General features: G+C 47.2%; 1 protein-coding gene across 1 annotated transcript in view; it reads left to right on the top strand.

Annotated features, from left to right (window-relative positions):
- JPH3 (junctophilin 3) overlaps window positions 1-21,629 on the top strand; it is a 165,061-nt gene that overhangs the window by 127,009 nt on the left and 16,423 nt on the right. Inside the window, exon 4 of the mRNA XM_088448014.1 lies at window positions 9,600-10,504. Coding sequence (XP_088304140.1) covers window positions 9,600-10,504 — 905 coding nt within the window. The remainder of the gene's footprint in view (window positions 1-9,599; window positions 10,505-21,629) is intronic.

Raw genomic sequence — 21,629 nt, 5'->3', positions numbered from 1 at the left:
CTAGCCTATGTACTGGTGGGAGCATGCTCAGTGCGCTCCTGTGACATCATCACTCTGTAGGAAGTCAGCCCCTCTCCAAGCTGCTATGAACATTCCTGATCATTAATGAGAGTGGAGCCAGCCTATGTACTGGTGGGAGCATGCTCAGTGCACTCTTGTGACATCATCACACTGTAGGAAGTCAGCCCCTCTCCAAGCTGCTATGAACATTCCTGATCATTAATGAGAGTGGAGCCAGCCTATGTACTGGTGGGAGCATGCTCAGTGCGCTCCTGTGACATCATCACACTGTAGGAAGTCAGCCCCTCTCCAAGCTGCTATGAACATTCCTGATCATTAATGAGAGTGGAGCCAGCCTATGTACTGGTGGGAGCATGCTCAGTGCACTCCTGTGACATCATCACACTGTAGGAAGTCAGCCCCTCTCCAAGCTGCTATGAACATTCCTGATCATTAATGAGAGTAGAGCCAGCCTATGTACTGGTGGGAGCATGCTCAGTGCGCTCCTGTGACATCATCACACTGTAGGAAGTCAGCCCCTCTCCAAGCTGCTATGAACATTCCTGATCATTAATGAGAGTGGAGCCAGCCTATGTACTGGTGGGAGCATGCTCAGTGCGCTCCTGTGACATCATCACACTGTAGGAAGTCAGCCCCTCTCCAAGCTGCTATGAATATTCCTGATCATTAATGAGAGTGGAGTCAGCCTATGTACTGGTGGGAGCATGCTCAGTGCGCTCCTGTGACATCATGACACTGTAGGAAGTCAGCCCCTCTCCAAGCTGCTATGAGTATTCCTGATCATTAATGAGAGTGGAGCCAGCCTAGGTACTGGTGGGAGCATGCTCAGTGCGCTCCTGTGACATCATCACACTGTAGGAAGTCAGCCCCTCTCCAAGCTGCTATGAACATTCCTGATCATTAATGAGAGTGGAGCCAGCCTATGCACTGGTGGGAGCATGCTCAGTGCGCTCCTGTGACTTCATCACACTGCATGAAGTCAGCCCCTCTCCAAGCTGCTATGAACATTCCTGATCATTAATGAGAGTGGAGCCAGCCTATGTACTGGGGGGAGCATGCTCAGTGCGCTCCTGTGACATCATCACACTGTAGGAAGTCAGCCCCTCTCCAAGCTGCTATGAACATTCCTGATCATTAATGAGAGTGGAGCCAGCCTATGTACTGGGGGGAGCATGCTCAGTGCGCTCCTGTGACATCATCACACTGTAGGAAGTCAGCCCCTCTCCAAGCTGCTATGAACATTCCTGATCATTAATGAGAGTGGAGCCAGCCTATGTACTGGGGGGAGCATGCTCAGTGCGCTCCTGTGACATCATCACACTGTAGGAAGTCAGCCCCTCTCAAAGCTGCTATGAGAATTCCTGATCATTAATGACAGTGGAGCCAGCCTATGTACTGGTGGGAGCATGCTCAGTGCGCTCCTGTGACATCATCACACTGTAGGAAGTCAGCCCCTCTCCAAGCTGCTATGAATATTCCTGATCATTAATGAGAGTGGAACTAGCCTATGTACTGGTGGGAGCATGCTCAGTGTGCTCCTTTGACATCATCAAACTGTAGGAAGTCAGCCCCTCTCCAAGCTGCTATGAGTATTCCTGATCATTAACGAGAGTGGCGCCAGCCTATGTACTGGTGGGAGCATGCTCAGTGCGCTCCTGTGACATCATCACACTGTAGGAAGTCAGCCCCTCTCCAAGCTGCTATGAACATTCCTCATCATTAATGAGAGTGGAGCCAGCCTATGTACTGGGGGGAGCATGCTCAGTGCGCTCCTGTGACATCATCACACTGTAGGAAGTCAGCCCCTCTCCAAGCTGCTATGAATATTCCTGATCATTAATGAGAGTGGAGCCAGCCTATGTACTTGGGGGAGCATGCTCAGTGCGCTCCTGTGACATCATCACACTGTAGGAAGTCAGCCCCTCTCCAAGCTGCTATGAATATTCCTGATCATTAATGAGAGTGGAGCCAGCCTATGTACTGGGGGGAGCATGCTCAGTGCGCTCCTGTGACATCATCACACTACATGAAGTCAGCCCCGCTCCAAGCTGCTATGAACCTTACTGATCATTAATTAGAGTGGAGCCAGCCTATGTACTGGCGGGAGCATGATCAGTGCGCTCCTGTGACATCATCAAACTGTATGAAGTCAGCCCCTCTCCAAGCTGCTATAAGTATTCCTGATCATTAATGAGAGTGGAGCCAGCCTATGTACTGGTGGGAGCATGCTCAGTGCGCTCCTGTGACATCATCACACTGTAGGAAGTCAGCCCCTCTCCAAGCTGCTATGAGTATTCCTGATCATTAATGAGAGTGGAGCCAGCCTATGTACTGGCGGGAGCATGATCAGTGCGCTCCTGTGACATCATCACACTGTAGGAAGTCAGCCCCTCTCCAAGCTGCTATGAGTATTCCTGATCATTAATGAGAGTGGAGCCAGCCTATGTACTGGTGGGAGCATGCTCAGTGCGCTGCTGTGACATCATCACACTGTAGGAAGTCAGCCCCTCTCCAAGCAGCTATGAACTTTCCTGATCATTAATGAGAGTGGAGCCAGCCTATGTACTGGTGGGAGCATGCTCAGTGCGCTCCTGTGACATCATCACACTGTAGGAAGTCAGCCCCTCTCCAAGCTGCTTTGAATATTCCTGATCATTAATGAGAGTGGAGCCAGCCTATGTACTGGTGGGAGCATGCTCAGTGCGCTCCTGTGACATCATCACACTGTAGGAAGTCAGCCCCTCTCCAAGCAGCTATGAACATTCCTGATCATTAATGAGAGTGGAGCCAGCCTATGTACTGGGGGGAGCATGCTCAGTGCTCTCCTGTGACATCATCACACTGTAGGAAGTCTGCCCCTCTCCAAGCTGCTATGAGTATTCCTGATCATTAATGAGAGTGGAGCCAGCCTATGTACTGGTGGGAGCATGCTCAGTGCGCTCCTGTGACATCATCACACTGTAGGAAGTCAGCCCCTCTTCAAGCTGCTATGAGTATTCCTGATCATTAATGAGAGTGGAGCCAGCCTATGTACTGGGGGGAGCATGCTCAGTGCGCTCCTGTGACATCATCACATTGTAGGAAGTCAGCCCCTCTCCAAGCTGCTATGAACATTCCTGATCATTAATGAGAGTGTAGCTAGCCTATGTACTGGTGGGAGCATGCTCAGTGCGCTCCTGTGACATCATCACTCTGTAGGAAGTCAGCCCCTCTCCAAGCTGCTATGAACATTCCTGATCATTAATGAGAGTGGAGCCAGCCTATGTACTGGTGGGAGCATGCTCAGTGCACTCTTGTGACATCATCACACTGTAGGAAGTCAGCCCCTCTCCAAGCTGCTATGAACATTCCTGATCATTAATGAGAGTGGAGCCAGCCTATGTACTGGTGGGAGCATGCTCAGTGCGCTCCTGTGACATCATCACACTGTAGGAAGTCAGCCCCTCTCCAAGCTGCTATGAACATTCCTGATCATTAATGAGAGTGGAGCCAGCCTATGTACTGGTGGGAGCATGCTCAGTGCGCTCCTGTGACATCATCACACTGTAGGAAGTCAGCCCCTCTCCAAGCTGCTATGAACATTCCTGATCATTAATGAGAGTGGAGTCAGCCTATGTACTGGCGGGAGCATGCTCAGTGCGCTCCTGTGACATCATCATACTGTAGGAAGTCAGACCCTCTCCAAGCTGCTATGAACATTCCTGATCCTTAATGAGAGTGGAGCCAGCCTATGCACTGGTGGGAGCATGCTCAGTGCGCTCCTGTGACATCATCACACTGCATGAAGTCAGCCCCTCTCCAAGCTGCTATGAACATTCCTGATCATTAATGAGAGTGGAGCCAGCCTATGTACTGGGGGGAGCATGCTCAGTGCGCTCCTGTGACATCATCACACTGTAGGAAGTCAGCCCCTCTCCAAGCTGCTATGAACATTCCTGATCATTAATGAGAGTGGAGCCAGCCTATGTACTGGGGGGAGCATGCTCAGTGCGCTCCTGTGACATCATCACACTGTAGGAAGTCAGCCCCTCTCCAAGCTGCTATGAACATTCCTGATCATTAATGAGAGTGGAGTCAGCCTATTTACTGGTGGGAGCATGCTCAGTGCGCTTCTGTGACATCATCACACTGTAGGAAGTCAGCCCCTCTCCAAGCTGCTATGAACATTCCTGATCATTAATGAGAGTGGAGCCAGCCTATGTACTGGGGGGAGCATGCTCAGTGCGCTCCTGTGACATCATCACACTGTAGGAAGTCAGCCCCTCTCCAAGCTGCTATGAACATTCCTGATCATTAATGAGAGTGGAGCCAGCCTATGTACTGGGGGGAGCATGCTCAGTGCGCTCCTGTGACATCATCACACTGTAGGAAGTCAGCCCCTCTCAAAGCTGCTATGAGAATTCCTGATCATTAATGACAGTGGAGCCAGCCTATGTACTGGTGGGAGCATGCTCAGTGCGCTCCTGTGACATCATCACACTGTAGGAAGTCAGCCCCTCTCCAAGCTGCTATGAATATTCCTGATCATTAATGAGAGTGGAGCCAGCCTATGTACTGGTGGGAGCATGCTCAGGGCGCTCCTGTGACATCATCACACTGTATGAAGTCAGCCCCTCTCCTAGCTGCTATGAACATTCCTTATCATTAATGAGAGTGGAGTCAGCCTATGTACTGGGGGGAGCATGCTCAGTGCGCTCCTCTGACATCATCACACTGTAGGATGCCTGCATGCTCTCAGCACATTGGCTCTCTGTAATCACATGAGTCGAGTTTGACAGTGATGCACATAAAGCTAGTTGCAGACAATGCTTTGTGTTTACCGACAGCCATTCATGCAAATCATTGTTTGACATTGTACAGACATGCCCCTACCCATGAGGCCACGCCCATACACGCATGGCCACACCCTTTTTTTTTTGCTGGCGCGCAGCGGATGTCACCACAGGGAGGGACGCCACTGACTGCAGCCCACCTCCCAGTTACCACCCAGGAACGGCCGTCACTTTGATCCCCCATATTTGATACCATCAGTCCCGATGGCATCAGCACCTTTTTGCATGCGGTCTGTGTAACGCGTGCATCTTAGAGTTGTCCAGCAGTTTTCAGGCATGCGCAGTTGCAAATAATCACTCGTGCCACATGAACATCGTCATTGGTGAATGCAAGCAACGCGATTTACAGCCTGACAAAACTGCATGCCACAGGGGCTCCCCTTGTTTTCATGATTCGCATAATTGGACGCCTAGTTCCACGCACCATTGCTGTTGTGAGAGGGAAATTGTGCTGAAATAATTTGAGGTTTTCTAAATGACCTCCCTGCATCCTATGGTGCTCTGACAGCTCTCCCTGTCTGAGGAAAGGAGCTGCGTAAGGCTGAGGTAATCCTGATACTAGGGGGAAGGGGCAGACTGGGAAGCAATTAGACAGCCTGTCCCTAGAGCCAAGTTCTCACCACATTACCAGCTCCTCACCAATGGCTGCCCAGACGCACCCTGCGCTCGCTCCTGTTACACTTTTTACCTCAGAAAAACACCACAACATAATAGACCTCTGTCAGGAAATTGACATTTATAAATATTCATTTGGAAATTCTAGTGCCGGCGACAGTTCCACGTTCCTCCATCTTCTATTTGTCAATGTTGCTATACTGCGACAGGACTTGTTAGACATTATGGGGCCTGATACAGATATTATTTCTACTGTGCATGCATCTAAGGGACTTATTCAATTAGAGGCGAAAAGCCGCGATCGGCAATACACGGGATGTTTTCGCCTCATTCGCCTTTTTTGACGCGATGTGTTCGCCATGCGCGTCCCCGCTTTTCACCCCATTCAACTGTAAAACAGGCGAAAACGCGGATAGGCGAATGTAGTGCAAAGCGGAACTAGCGAAATGCGCAGGTTTTTTGGGGGAAATCAGTCTGCACCCCATAAAAAGCCTAACTGAGCCTGGGGATCATTATAGAAGTATTAATCGCCCTAATAAAAGTATTTACTGAAAAAGGGCTGTTATATGCGTATTAGCAAAAGTGTGGAAAAATAATATGAAGCAATGATGTTTCTGAAAAATAAGTACCGTAGTTAAATTTGGGGTACATGTAAATGGGTACTAGTATATATAGGCGAAAACTGCATGGAATTCAGGGCCTGATTCAGAGTTGGGAATAGAGAGAGAGATAGCAATTAACTGTGTACCTGGGCAAACCATGTTGCAATGCAAGGGGTGTAATACATCATTTTTTTTTTTGCATGTAGGGTAAATACTGGCTGCTTTTACATGTAGCCCACAAATACTGCACAGCTTTATCATTACTCTACAATTTACATGTCAGTTTGGATACCTCTCTCCCAAATCTAAATCTCTCTGCACATTTTAAATCTGCCCCCCCTGCAGTGCAGCATGGTGTCACCAAGATGATCAGTCGAGAGAGATATCTCACTCTGGGCCTGATTCAGAGCCGGACGCAATTAGCGCTCGCTCGTCCAGAAAATAGGGGTGGCTATTCAAATCAACCGTTCGCTGTTTGCGGTCTGTTCACGCCTCTAGGTCTGAACGAGCGAACAAAACTTGCGGACGTTTTTGGGGAAACTACGCCCCCTGGCCGCTCGCATCCTACGTCATGTCCGCTATTTATTAGATTAATCTAGTACATCGACCAGGGTATGATCTGCTCGCTATTCTTGTGGTTGGTTTTTGCTACCACAATTTTGCGAGCAGTTCTGGCTCTAAAATAACCCAGTGACGTGGTCAATGACGCTGCTGTTTTAAATTTGCACACCCATAAAACGCCCGTTTTGACCTTTAAGCACGCCTGCGATCGGATCTCCACTCCCCGTTTTCAAGCACCTTCCCCTGTTACCATCCACATACGCCTCATCCTGTCACTCAAATTAGCAGGCATTCGCTATTTTGCGAGCATATGAATTTCGGCTGCACTGACTGGTTCGCGCATGCGTATAACGATCCGTACGCATGCGCAGTTGGGCAAACATCGCTCGGAGCGAATGAGTTGCCGCTTACGAGTGGCTCTGAATCAGGCCCTCTATTCCCAACTCTGAATCAGGGCCTGAGTATGGAGATTCTTTTGAAACAGACGAAAACCGCGCATCGGCGATACTTTTTCGACGATCGTAGCTTTTCGTCTCTAATTGAATTCGGCCCTAAGTTGCATCACTCATGCAAATTTTAGTGCGTGTTCCTGGCAGGTAACGGGGGGTGGCCAAACCAACGCACGCTAATGTTGCGTATTGTGGGAGTGTCGCAGGTGTGTCACGGCATGTTGGTGAAAGCGGCGGCATGCAGAGACACATGCCCGCTCACACAGGAGGAACTGCACCTGCCATTTTCCTGAAGCTGCGCCGATGGTGCAGGCGCACCGGACAGAAACTGCAGTGTCTTTAGATGCCGCAAGTGGGCGGCAAAGTCCTTGCACATTCGGAGGCACGCATATACACATGGGAAGAGATTTGTACAAATACGAGACTGCGACAAAAGACGCGGTCACGTACGAATTTGAATCAGCCCCTATTTGTCCCGGTGTAGCTTGCCTAATTGTATAATAATAATAATGTCATTTTTCCGGTTGTATCACATTGAACAGAGCAAGTCTGATGTGCATAGACCAGAATAAAAAACCTCCCCTGTTATCTCAGCAGCTTTGTCACGTTCCTCATACATCTGGGGATAAAGCCAGCAAGCCATTTATTTCCTGGCGTCTGCATATGACATGTGCTGGCCCTTTAAGAGTCCGTCTGCGCCGTCCCCTGTTTGATCAGCATAACTGAGATATAGGGAGTGTATGAGGACACACATTATATCTGTCTCTGCATTGCTCCCTTCATCCCTCTCCAAGCAGGCAGCCGGTATTCGCTGGCACGCTGGTACAATGCCTCAGAGTCTGCACGTACAGTGTCCAATGCCAGGCCCACCTCCCCTGTTATCCCCGGGGGGGGGGGGGTTATCACAGCATTCTCTAATAGCAGCCCTGACCCTTCTCCCTTGTAGTGAAGTAGCTGAGCTGGGCGCAGGACACGAGGGAACAGGCCTTATGGAATGTAAATAGGTTTTTGTGGCAGAATAATGAGATATAAAGTGCACGCGTCGCTTATCCACGATGGGAAGAACCATCGAGGGCTAATGCACAATTCATGGGAACGCTGCCTATGGATACATGGGGGACCAGTGATAAGATCAAGGCACAAATGGCCTCAGTAATGTCGCTGGTTTATAGCAGATGAATAGTCTGCGTCCTCATGAATCATCAGAGCACAATGGTTTCCCCCACTGTGGGTAAGCTTCAAGTGCTCCTACGTTCCTGCTTTGTATTGCAAAATAAACAGCACTGAATGGCGTTTTGTGAGGCTTTTGTGTATGCTTAGTTGTTATACAATTACTATCACTAACTGTATCACTACAGTATGGTTGGATACATGGTTATAACACCTAAGAATACTGCAGATGGTATATCACAGTTATAGTTTCAATGGGCACCGTTCTTTTTCTACAAAATGCGTCTCATTTGCATGCAGTGCTACTGGCACTAGTGAGGTTCTGTCAGGAGACACCGCCGCCCTAGTGGTCACCTAGCAGTGGCGGCGTCTGGTGTCTGAGCGGATCTAGCTGTCTATGGGATCTCTGTCTCCTTAAGGACTTGGAGACTGTTATGGAGGCCGCCAGCAGAGCTCCTACTAATTGTAAGAACCAGGGCCCTGCTGAACCCAGCAGATAGCAGAGACCAGAGGTTGTGGTGGAAAAGGTATTTTTTTTTAAATCTACAATTTGGAAAACGTTCAGCTCAACAGACGCTTCTGCCAGTTGGTATCCTGTTAATTAAAGACTCCTGAAATGCTTCTCTGCAGTTATGTTTCCTGCAATCCTTACAATATGGCAATGAAAGATACATTTTAAATAAGCAAAGTAGCGATTGAGTTCCCCGTAACTGAAAAGTGGTCCTGATACATAGATTCATGGTATTGACACAGGCTTTGTACGTTAAAATACGCAAAAACCGCAAGCGGCGTCTTGATTAAAAAGAGGCCCGCTGCCGGCTTTTCTGATCCGCTGCTGAGACTGAAAACGCAGCCACTGCGTGACCATCTGACATCTCATTAATACTCGGATTATTCAGGATGTCTATCAAATTTGCGCTGCTGGGGCCAGTGACGCTGCGTTTGAGGACACAGCCACTGACGTTGGCTCACCCAGAAAAACAGGGCCGACGTGCTCCCGTTTTCTGTAACGCTCCCCATCATCACCTCCCCCAAATGCCAGCAGCACGTCCATCATGCTACGGTTTTTGGGGCACTGCGACCGCAGTTGCAGGACCAGATCTGCACATCCGTAGTGCGGTTCCTGCGCATTTGCAGATCAGATTACATTGGAGATTTACATAAATCTCCGAATTTACATAGATCGCTGATTCAGGCCCAGTTTCCTTTATTTTCACCGATATGGCAGATTGTAAGGATTTCCTGGCTTTAACCTGTGTATGGTCACGGGTGATGTTTGTTGATATGTAGTTATAAGCCATTCAGTATTGATACACATGTAACATTTTTCCTTATATTTATGTGTACAGGACTCAAATGCCAGAGGCCAAAACATCAAAACTCATGTGACGATATCGAGGTCATCTCAACTGAAACCCCACCGCAACAGGATAGCCCTGAACTGTATCGTAAGGGGACTACTCCATCCGATGCAACCCCGGATGACAGTCCAATGAGGAGTCCACTGTGCAGCCCACCTTCCACCCCACCTCCGCCTCAGCCAGCCCCCAAGTCTAGGAACAAGAGTGCCCACTTTTCTAGACAGTTGTCTGTAGATGAGGATCGGGGAGGGGACATCCAGATGCTGCTCGAGGGAAGGGCTGGGGACTATGTTAGACCCAACAACTGGAGTGAGGTTGGTGGGAATAGAGTAGGGATGTTACCAGGCAATCCTTTGGGACCTTGTTCCATCCCTGAAGACCTCATGATGAAGAGCACTGGCCACCGGCATGTGGTGTCCAACCACAAGCCGAGAGAAAGGTGGGCAGACTCCTCAACCACCGTATCGTGGACTTCGCACAGGACACATAACCACAGCCCAGGTGCGAACAAGCTGCTTGAGGTGGACGAGGAAAAACTCAGCAACTATGAGATGGAGATGAAGCCGCTGAAGAGAATGGATTCTTATATGCAAGAGATACATACCCAAAAAAGACAGTTCAGCAAAGCAGGGACCCGGAACCCAACCGAGGGCCACCACCTGGAGGACCGCATGTACGGAGTCCAGAGACTGAGGTCCAAACCTCAAAACAAAGAGAACTTCAGGCCGGCAGCTTCTGCCGAGCCCACCGTGCAGAAACTGGATACCCTGCGGTTTGGGGAGAAAGGAGAATCGCGGCTCTTGAGGCGAGATTTAACCCTTTCCCCGCCGCAGAAATCTTTACCTGTTGCACTAGAATCCGACGAGGAGAATACAGCTGAGCTCAAGCCCACGGTAAGCGCTAAACTACTTTCACCTGTGTTTCCTGATACAATCGTACGTATAGACTATAACGCACGATTATAGAATATTATACGGGGTCCATAAACTGAATACAGATGTAATTTTATCTTTATGAAAAGTGTCCACAAGGAAAAATAGCAAGTTATACGGGACGTCGTGTATACGGTATATATTGTGGTTAAAAAGCATCGGAGAAAGCCGCAAAGATAAATGTTTAGTAGGAATTGAAACGTTGTATGAAGGTGGACAGATGGAATTGAGCAGTCTGGTGACACTGGAGCTCGGTGCGTGTGTGCCCGATATAGGCCCGTATTCAATTTGAAGCGTTAAGTCCGGATCCGCGTTAAGTTACCGCCGATGACGTCATTATCGCCTCTTTTGGTTTTACCCCGTATTCAATTTGAAAGACTTTCCCCCTAGGTGGAAAGTCAATGCAATGTAATAGGCGATAAAGTATCGCCTAGGAATGGCAGGCGGAAAAAAGTGCAGAACTGGGGTTTTGGGGTGCAACATTGCGGGAACCGTCTTGCAGCCTTCAGACAGTCCCCCAAAGGTAATCTGTGTCAAAAAAAAAAATTAAGGACACCCCAAAAATTGACTTTGAAAAAGGGGACAAAAACAAAAAATGTTGGGGTACAAACTTAAAAACTAGCGAACTTGACTCTGGGGGGTCCCCAAGTATGTCCCAGGTGTTTTTTTCATTGCAGGTGTTTGCGGCAGGTGGATTTTTTTTTCAACTTCACTTTAGCAACTTTTAAATATGCTGACCCCCATTTTCAAGTACCCCAAATTTGCTGGGATAAGTTATTTTCTGGAAAAAATACCCCTAAATACTATTCTGCATCAGGTATAGAAAAACGCTATTTAGCAGCTACTGAGCCCGTTTAAAAACACCAAATACCTTCAGCAAACCAAATCGGGGGGTACCATAGCTAACCCCCATGTCAGAGCATCATTTGGTAGGCGACAGGTTGATTTCCCCAAAAATGAGAGTACTTTCCGCTTGTTACAGTATCGCCGGGTGCCGTTTACGCGTACTTTGAAATTGAATACGGGATAAAGCCTGGATGGCCGCGATACTTTAACGCCTACAAAACAGGCGAAGTCGGCGTTAAGTCCGGGCTGCGTTAACTTAACGCGGCTCGGCTCAAATTGAATACAGCTCATAACCTGTGGTACATGTCACCTCTGTACGCTATGTCTAACACAGTATACAGCAAAGGGCTATTTGGCGTAACTGAAGCCACAGTGTATAAGTCACATCTATATTTTACTATACGTAAAATAAATAGTTCTTTATCACTTTCTTTGCTGCCTCCACTGGGGTCACCACTGGTCCTAACATTCTCCCACCCCCCTCCTCTGGCCTGTAACAAACAAGCCAAGCTGCCATCAACGCCCCTAACCTGTTACATCTGTACCACTCAGGGGTGTCACGACCCTGTCTAGTTGTCACCTTTTTTGCCTTGAGACTTACCCCTGTCAGCTCCCTCATGGATCTGTGTGTGTAATTTGCCTGGAGGATTTGCTCTGATTATTGCACCTGGCCTCTCCTCTGTCTGTGTGCACTGCTAGCCCTGATTGGAATCGCAGGTGTGGTTCTGATTCTCAGAGCTGCAGAGATGAATACTCCCTCTGCATGCTGTGCCTTCCACCACTCAGAATGCTACTACCAGACCACCTGTCCGTATCCACCAATTGCTGCCAGACCCATGATATATATATCCTCTCCTGATAGCATTCTGGGCCTGAACATCTCGTCTTCCCGTGGTGTATGGTTCATGCATTCAAGTCTGACCCTGTAACCTGCTACAGCAATCCCTGGCGCTATCCAGAAAACCTGTTTCAGCTGTACCTGGCAATCCAGTAAATCTGCTGGCAGCAACCCCCGATGCTTCCAGAAAACCTGTTACAGCCAAGCCTGGCAATCCAGTAAGCCTGCTGACAGCAACCTCTGGTGCATCCCGAAAACCTGCTACAGTAATACCTGGCATCCAGACGTCCTGTTACAGCAATACCTGGCCTGTGCTCTGCTGCTAGTCCTACTCCGGGTTGGTCCCTGGCACTCTGTAAACCTGCATCGTGTTACCCTGCCTTGCTTCCTGCTGTGGATCAACTCCTGCCCCTGTTACCTACCTATTCCCTCCCTGAGCCTGCAAATTCCCAAACCTACCCATTCCTTCCTGAAACCTGTTATTTCCAATTATCCTGTCCAGCCTGCAAATTCCCAAACCTACCCAATCCTTCCTGAAACCTGTTATTTCCAATTATCCTGTCCAGCCTGCACCTGAGTTCTAGCCTTTGTCATAGTAATTCCAGATTACCCTGTTTAGCCCTCGTCTCAGCATTACCTGACTTCCCTTTAGCCATTGTCACATTCCAGTCCTGAGTCAAGTTCCAAGCTCATCAGTTCAGTCCACGTTGTTCCAGTCCAGAGTCAAGTTCTTAGTTCATCAGTTCAATTCAACAAGTCTTCCTGCCGGTCCCAGTCCGGTCCCTCCAGTTCCTGTCATTTATCATCAAAGGCAGTTTTCACTGCTACCCAAGTCTTGTAAATAGAGCTATTTACATTATCTGTGATTCCAGTCATGCCGGCCTCCGTTGAAACTCGATCACCACCTGAGACAGGTAACTCGCAGACACCAATCATGACAAGGGGAATGGGGAAAAATCACTGGATTTCTTTCATACAGGCCGAGCTAGAAGGGGTGAGTGAGGGTAGTTAGACCCCCCATGGCGGGCCCGGTGGACGCAGCATTTAAGGTGAAGGTTCCTCTGAATCCATATAAACAAATGCTATAGGTATGGGAAGCGTTGTGTATGAAGTATACAGTGTAATGATGTGACTGTTTGGGACGTGGCAGAATGCTTGTTACTGTGAATATGTGTGTATGCCGTAAGCATTATCTCTGCATTAGTCAGATGTGCATGAGCTCGGCGGCGTTACTTCCCTGTCGCTGCTCCCATGTTACGAGGTCCCTGTGGATGTCTGGTAATTCCTGGAAATGATGATAATGCTCGGTATGACACTATGCAGATCATGTATTGGATAACATACAGTTTAATCGCACTACAAACACTACGTGGCTTCTGTCTGTTTTCTCCCTTGCACAATAGCATAAAACATTGGTTTTGTTTTGCTTTTTGAAGATGATGTTTTATTATAGCGGAAGTAACGTTTATTATGGGTGATGACCCCCCGTGGATTGGAGGGGCCCTCGCCCTGATGCTCTGAGTCTTTATTGTGTAGTTCTGATTTGGAACTGAGGGCCTGATTCAGAGCCGGACGCTCTGACCAGAGCGCTCGCTGTGAATCAGTGCCCTCCTACCTGACCACCCACAGCATATGCGAGCGGCCAAAAAGATGGTCGCGATGGTCAAGACCATCGCGGCTTGTGGTAGGGTCTCTGTGACCGCAAGCCCTGGAGTGATTTTGGCTCTATCAGAGCCAAAATCACTCCCACTGACATCACTAGTGATGTCAGTGGGGCCGGCTTCTGACGGTTGACGTTCCCGTGGGAACGCCCCCGTCAGGGAGGCACGCCCCCGGCACGCCCACCAAAGGGGGCGTTCTGTCAATCAACATTGACAGCACGCCCCCTTTGATCGGACACAACGAGCGAAGGACTTTCCTTCGCTCGTTGCGTCTGGCGCATGCGCACGACGGAGCTCCCTCCGTCGTGCGCATGCTCAGTCCATAACATCGACCCACTTGCGAGCGGACAGCCGCTCGCGAGTGGGTCTGAATCAGGCCCTTAATTAGTACCTTAGTTATTTTGATTTAACCATCTGTGCTTAAGCATGGATATCACTAAAACCAGGACTGTTAGTGTGCCTTGAGGACCGAGGTTGGGAATCACTGATCTACATGATACCATGATACTAGAATGCAGGGTGCAGAATTTAACCTCTGCACTGCCAGTATACTCCTTTCTGGCTGTAAACTCTTGCAGATGCATTTGCAGTATTAGGGATTTGCTGGTGCCGTAGTAAAGATGGCGGTGATGCTGGTGCATGTTTTCCATCTAGCCATCTACTGTCACTATGTCGCATTTGGTTGGCTGCCTGGATCTTGTTGCTGGGCAACATCTTCCGCTTCCTCTATCAGCAGCGTCTCTGTCACCTGACAAGTGCGGAGAGAGGATGCAGAGGGTAACAACAGGGGGTGGGGGCTGTACACAGCAGCAGCAGACACCGATACTCAGCTGATAGATAACTAATTAATCCGTGGTTTGTTTTTTCCTTCCTTCGGATGTGCAGCATGCAGTGTTTGTTATTGTACATGTTATATATAATATATTAGTGTCTGTGTGTGTATTTATTACTAGATGGACAATGCACCTTAAATATTACTGGTGCGCAGTCCTTTCTGTTGCAATTAATGGGTGCACAGCTTCCATGGCTCTTTAAAGGACCAGTGCGCCCCAAAAATGAAAGTTCAGTTAAGAACAATGAAGGTGAAATACACTGTTCTCGGTTAATTGTACATTCCACTGTTACAGAGTACAACTTCACCCTCCCCACTACATGACAGGCAGCGGAACCTGCATCCAACATCATTTACAGTATCCTAAAGGGATTTGCTACAGATAGGATTGCAGGCATTTGAGCTGCTGTGACATCACTGGCCCCACCCCAGTGTGAGGCTTAGGGCCTGATTCAGAGCCGAACGCTATTTGCGCTCGCTCGTTCAGAAAAAGGGGCCGGCTATTTAAATTGAGCGCTCGCTCTTTGCGGGCTATTGACGTCTCCTATGTCTGAGCGAGCGAACGAAACATGCGCTCGCTATTTTGTAAAGACGCCCCCTGGCCGCTCTCATCCTACGTCATCTCTGCTATTTATTAAATTAATCGAGTACATTGAAAGGCGTCTGAACTGCTCGCAGTGCTTGTGGTTGGATTTTCCTACCGCAATCATGCGAACAGTTCAGGCTAAGAAATAACCAAGTTACGTGGTCAATGACGCTGCTGTATTAATTATGCACACCCATTAAACGCCCGTTTTGACCGTTTGGCACGCCTGCGTTCTGATCTCCACTCCCCGTTTTCAAGCACCTTCCCCTGTTACCACCCACAAACGCCTCATCCTGTCACTCAAATTAGCAGGCACTCGCTATTTTGCGAGCTCTCGATTTCCGACCGCAATGACTGGTTGGCGCATGCGCATTACGACCCATGCGCAGTTGAGCGAACGAGCGTCCGCTTACGATCGGCTCTGAATCAGGCCCTTACTCCTCACATAGCATTTCTGCAGAACAAATCTTTCAAGCTGCCACTCACTCATACACCGAACAGCCATAACATTAAAACCACTGGCAGGTGAAGTGAGTAACATTGATTATTATGTTACTATGGCACCTGTCACAAGGGCTGGTATATATGAGGCAGTAAGTGTACACATAGTTATTGAAGTTGATATGTTGGAAGCAGCGATAAAGGATAAGTGTAAGGATCTGAGCGACTTTTGACAAGGACCAAATTATGGCTTGGGGATGGGGACAGAGCATCTCCATTACAGCAGGTCTTGTGGGGTGTTCCCGGTACGCTGTGGTTAGTACCTACCAAGAGTGGTCCAAGGGAGGACAGTCGGTGACAGGGTCATGGCCACCCACGGCTCATTTGTGCGCATAGGGAGCGAAGGCTAGCCCATCTGGTCCAGTCCTGCAGAGCTCCTGAAGCACAAGTTGCTGAAAACATTAATGCTGGCTATGATAGAGAGCTGTCAGAACACACCGAGCATCGCAGCGTAGGCGCAGACCGGTCAGAGTGCCCATGCTTGTCCTTGTCCACCACTGAGAGTGCCTACAATGCGAACGTGAGCTTCAGAACTGGACCATGGAGGTAGAAGGTGGCCTAGCCTGATCATGGTCATGTTTTCTCTTACATTATGGGGATGGCCGGGTGCATGTGCGTCGTTTACCTGGGGAAGAGATGGCACCAGGATGCACTATGGGAAGAAGGCAGCCGGTGGTGGCAGTGTAATGCTCTGGGCAATGTTCTGCTGGGAAACCTTGGCTCCTGGCATTCTTGTGTATGTTACTGTGATATGTACCACCCACCTATCCATTGTTGCAGACCAAGTGCACCACTATGTGGTAATAGTTTTCGCTGATGGCAGTGACCTCTGTCAGCGGGATAATGTGCCCGGCTGCCACACTGCAGACATTGCTCAGGAACGGTGTGAGCAACATAACAAACATCAAGGTGGTGATTGACCTCCAAACTCCTCAGATCTCAGTCCAATGGAGCATCTGTGGGATGTACTGGAAGCTCACACCTTACAGGACTTACAGGGGTATATTTACTAAATTCCTGTTTTACAAAAGTGGAGATGTTACCCATAGCAACCAATAAGACTCTACTTCTCATTTATCTAGCACCTTCTAGAAAATGATAGCTAGAATCTGATTGGTTGCTATGGGCAGCGTCCCCACATTTGTAAACCCGCACTTAAGTAAATATACTCCAAAGGATCTGCCGCTAATGCCAGATACCACAGGACACCTTCAGAGGAGTCCATGGGTCAAAGCTGGTTTGGCAGCATGATGAGGGTGAACACAGTATTAGTCATGTGGTATAAATGTTATGGCTGATCGGTGTGTGTATATATAATAAGTTATAATATGCACCAGTTTTACACCAGGAGAGAACAGTAGTATATGTGCCTGGGTTACACCAGGAGACAACAGTAGTGTATGTGCCTGGGTTACACCAGGAGAGAGCAGTAGTATATGTTACACCAGGAGAGAGCAGTAGTATATGTTACACCAGGAGAGAGCAGTAGTATATGTTACACCAGGAGAGAGCAGTAGTATATGTTACACCAGGAGAGAGCAGTAGTATATGTTACACCAGGAGAGAGCAGTAGTATATGTTACACCAGGAGAGAGCAGTAGTATATGTTACACCAGGAGAGAACAGTAGTATATGTTACACCAGGAGAGAGCAGTAGTATATGTTACACCAGGAGAGAGCAGTAGTATATGTTACACCAGGAGAGAACAGTAGTATATGTTACACCAGGAGAGAGCAGTAGTATATGTTACACCAGGAGAGAGCAGTAGTATATGTTACACCAGGAGAGAGCAGTAGTATATGTTACACCAGGAGAGAACAGTAGTATGTTACACCAGGAGAGAGCAGTAGTATATGTTACACCAGGAGAGAGCAGTAGTATATGTTACACCAGGAGAGAACAGTAATATATGTTACACCAGGAGAGAACAGTAATATATGTTACACCAGGAGAGAACAGTAATATATGTTACACCAGGAGAGAGCAGTAGTATATGTTACACCAGGAGAGAGCAGTAGTATATGTTACACCAGGAGAGAACAGTAGTATATGTTACACCAGGAGAGAGCAGTAGTATATGTGCTAGGCCACCCTACCGCACTTTCTTTCTTGTAGCAAGTACTGGATGCAGCAAGATAAGAACCTTCCTACCTCATGCAAACATGCCAATCACAGGATGACAGGACAGTCCTCTGCAGTCCAAATCTGACTCATGAATACCTACTTCTACAGAAACTGGCCGAATGAAGTAGTCTTTTAATTCTTTCTTCTTCGGGCTGGTACCAATCACCAGGCAATATATTTTTGGGAGGGAGGGATAAATGGCGGTGATAACGGACTCACTTGTCACCGTGAAAAGTGACAATAGAAATTAAAATCTGACTTATTGCATCTGGAATGCTATTGATAAATACGTCCCTAAAACTTTAAAACTGATTATTTCAGAACCATGGACAGCGTGTTAGGATGATTTAAGCTATCTTTGCTGTTAAAACCAATTTTCTTACTTAAATGACACTATTGTGAGAATTCTGTCCTAACCCAGTAGTCCAGCGGAATAGTGTTTCTTTTATCTTGTATTTTGCTGGTCTTACTGGACTAGGCTTCTATGCTCGTTACAGAATATTGTAATGAAAACTCTTTATTAGCTCTGCAGGGCAGCAACAGGCTCACCTATCACAAGTCATATCGCAGATCTTGTGATGGCTTAAAATCTGCTGTTATTATTGATTAAAGTAGAACTAAAGCCGTAACATTAAAAACTCATGTAATATTCACCTATGTATATTTTATAAAGACGATACGTTTCCATGTAAAGTTTTGCTGCTGTAACGTGGCCGGTATAAAATGTTGTGTGCTTGTCAGGTTTTATTCTTCCTGTAAATATATTTTATATATTCGCTAAATGATTAGAATAATATAAAACCATATAACGATTAGTGTAGCAGCTTCTCGCCAGAATGGAACTAAGAAACAGATAAAAGAGAAGAAGACACGAATGCACTCATAGGGGCATATTCAATTGGGTGCGTGAATAGCAAAAATTCTGCACCTGCGAGGTTTTACCTGGTGCGTGTTCTTTTCTTTCTTGTGCTCCCGGAGGTTTTTTTTCACGCACCTCCAGAGCAAGTGTGATTTTTCTCAAAATCATTTTTTTGGGGGAAAATCACTGGGACTTGCTCTGGGACCCCGGCAGCCCCCCCCCCCCCCCACCCCACCCCGAGGACTAATTATGCAATGGGAAGTTTCCAATTTGCTTAATTAGTCCTTAATTACTTACCTTCGGCAGCGCTGTCTTCTGCGTCGTCTTCTTCATCCAGCGTCGGAAGCCGGGTCCTCTGCTACAGGGTGAGTATGTCAGTGTGTATGAGTGTTGTGTGTGTGACCCGGTTTGCATAAAATTGGATTTAAAAAATAAATAAATAAAAAACTGATTTATTTGATTTAAATAGGGTTATTTTTATTAAAACATTTTTTAAATAAACGTTTAAGAATGTAAAACGTTTACTTTAAAAAACTTTTTATAAAAAATCCTATTTAAAGCCAAAAAAAGTGATTTAAATCAAATAAATCCATTTTTTTTTTTTTTTTTTTAAATAATCCAATTTTATGCAACCCTGGACTGGCCCCCACAGTGTCTGTGTGCCCTTCCCCCGGATGGGCGCTGGGAGAACTACATCTCTCAGCTGCCCTAGCCTCTCCCACCAGCCCCTGGAGCCTACCAGCAGCCCCCTCTCCAGTGAGAAGATGGAGAGGAGGCCACTGGGAGCCGCGGAGACCACAGGAGACCTCCGGCCAGGTAAGTGAAGATTTTTTTTTTTTCTTGCTCTGCAGGGTTTTCAGCTTTTTTTTTTTATTGGATACCGCGGGTATCAGCAGGGTGCATACTCGCTGTATTCCAAAATTGGGGCCGCGAGGGACGCAAGGTTTTTTACCTCGCTAAACCTCACGGTGGATGTGAGCTTCTTTCAGTGGGCGTCTCTAAACATTGGATGGCAAGTGCGTAATTAGCATATGTACGCAATTGCAATCCTTGAGAAATCACAGTTTCAAAGGCATTTGCGTGCGGGTCTTACTCAGGACCTTAGTTAACAGAATAATGTGTTTATCTTTATATACTCCACTCCAAGTATGGAATCCCTAAACGACCATGGATGACACAGCTCAAAGAGTGGGAGCTCCTATTCACCTTGGTCCTTCCTGTATAGAGGTGCCCAAATAGATCATTAGATCTTTCAAAGAGTTTCATTTTAACCAAACTCCCTCAAGAAGTCCTGTGTGTATGTGTATATATATATATATATATATATATATATATATATATTCAGTATGTGTATATATATATATAATATAGGGATGTAGTTTATATCCCAGCGGTCAGGATGCCAGAGCCAACATCCTGATGGTAAGTATTGGGGTTAGGGGGAGGGCTAGGCACTAGGGGGAGGGTTAGTATTAGACTTTTTTTTTGTGCTCTCTCAAATAAAGCTAGCTGCAGTTACTTGTACCAAGGCCCTGGACTGGTGTGCTACTGATTGGCTGCTGCGCGCAAGGTCAAAAACATTTTCTCTAGGAGATTGCAACCCTAACCAGATCTTGCGACACCTTGTGAACAATGGGAGCACTCCAGTTAAATTGCATCCATACAAATCTGTGAAACATGTAAAGTGACGGACACTTTAAAAAAAAAAAAAATGGCGGCTGTTATTTTGTGAACTTCTTGGTGGTGTCATCGTCAGGCACTTGGGGAAGGCAGATTCTGCTTCCTCCGTTGCACCAAGAGTTAATATGGAGCCATGGTTGGGGTGCTGCTACAGGTTACTGTCACTCCGCGGGAAACTAACAGGGTGCAGCAGTTAGCTATTCAGGAGGTCCGGAGGCAACAGCAATGGGCTATTGATGAACTTCTCAGGCAATAGCACCATGGCTGTGAAGCATACTTGCCTAATCTCCTGGAAAGTACGGAAGTCTCCAGATTTTTCGGGTACTCCCCCGCACCCCCAGAAGAGTGGTCGGATCTTCCGCATCCTGCTTCTACTTCCATGGAAGTGGGGCAAAATGGGGAGATTGCCTGGAATCACAGATCCGTAGAGAGGGAGAGGGGCTAAAAATACGTGAATCGCTCCATTTTAACTCCGCCCCTCCCCATTTGTGGCATTTTAAGGGCCACTTAACTAGTTATATGTGTACAGGACAATTTATCTAGTGTTATATACGGTTTTGCTTATGTGCTATATCTGCAGTAGTCCTTAACCAGGGCTGTATGTACAGTAGAACTTCAGTAGGGCTATATGTATCATACTACATATCTAAGGCTATATGTACAGTACTACTTATCTAGGGCTAGATGTACAGTACCACTTAGCTAGGGCTATATGTACAGTACTACTTATCTAGAGCTATATGTACAGTACTACTTATCTAGAGCTATATGTACAGTACTACTTATCTAGGGCTAGATGTACAGTACTACTTATCTAGGGCTAGATGTACAGTACCACTTATCTAGAGTTATATGTACAGTACCACTTATCTAGTGCTAGATGTACAGTACTACTTATCTAGAGCTATATGTACAGTACTACTTATCTAGAGTTATATGTACAGTACTACTTATCTAGGGCTAGATGTACAGTACCACTTATCTAGAGTTATATGTACAGTACCACTTATCTAGTGCTAGATGTACAGTACTACTTATCTAGAGCTAGATGTACAGTACTACTTATCTAGGGCTAGATGTACAGTACCACTTATCTAGTGCTAGATGTACAGTACTACTTATCTAAAGTTATATGTACAGTAGTAGGGCTATATGTGC

This window comes from Taudactylus pleione, unplaced genomic scaffold, assembly GCF_031769625.1.
Source record: "Taudactylus pleione unplaced genomic scaffold, aTauple2 ptg000447l, whole genome shotgun sequence".
NCBI lineage: Eukaryota > Metazoa > Chordata > Amphibia > Anura > Myobatrachidae > Taudactylus > Taudactylus pleione.
This window is presented reverse-complemented; position numbering and strand designations above follow the sequence as displayed.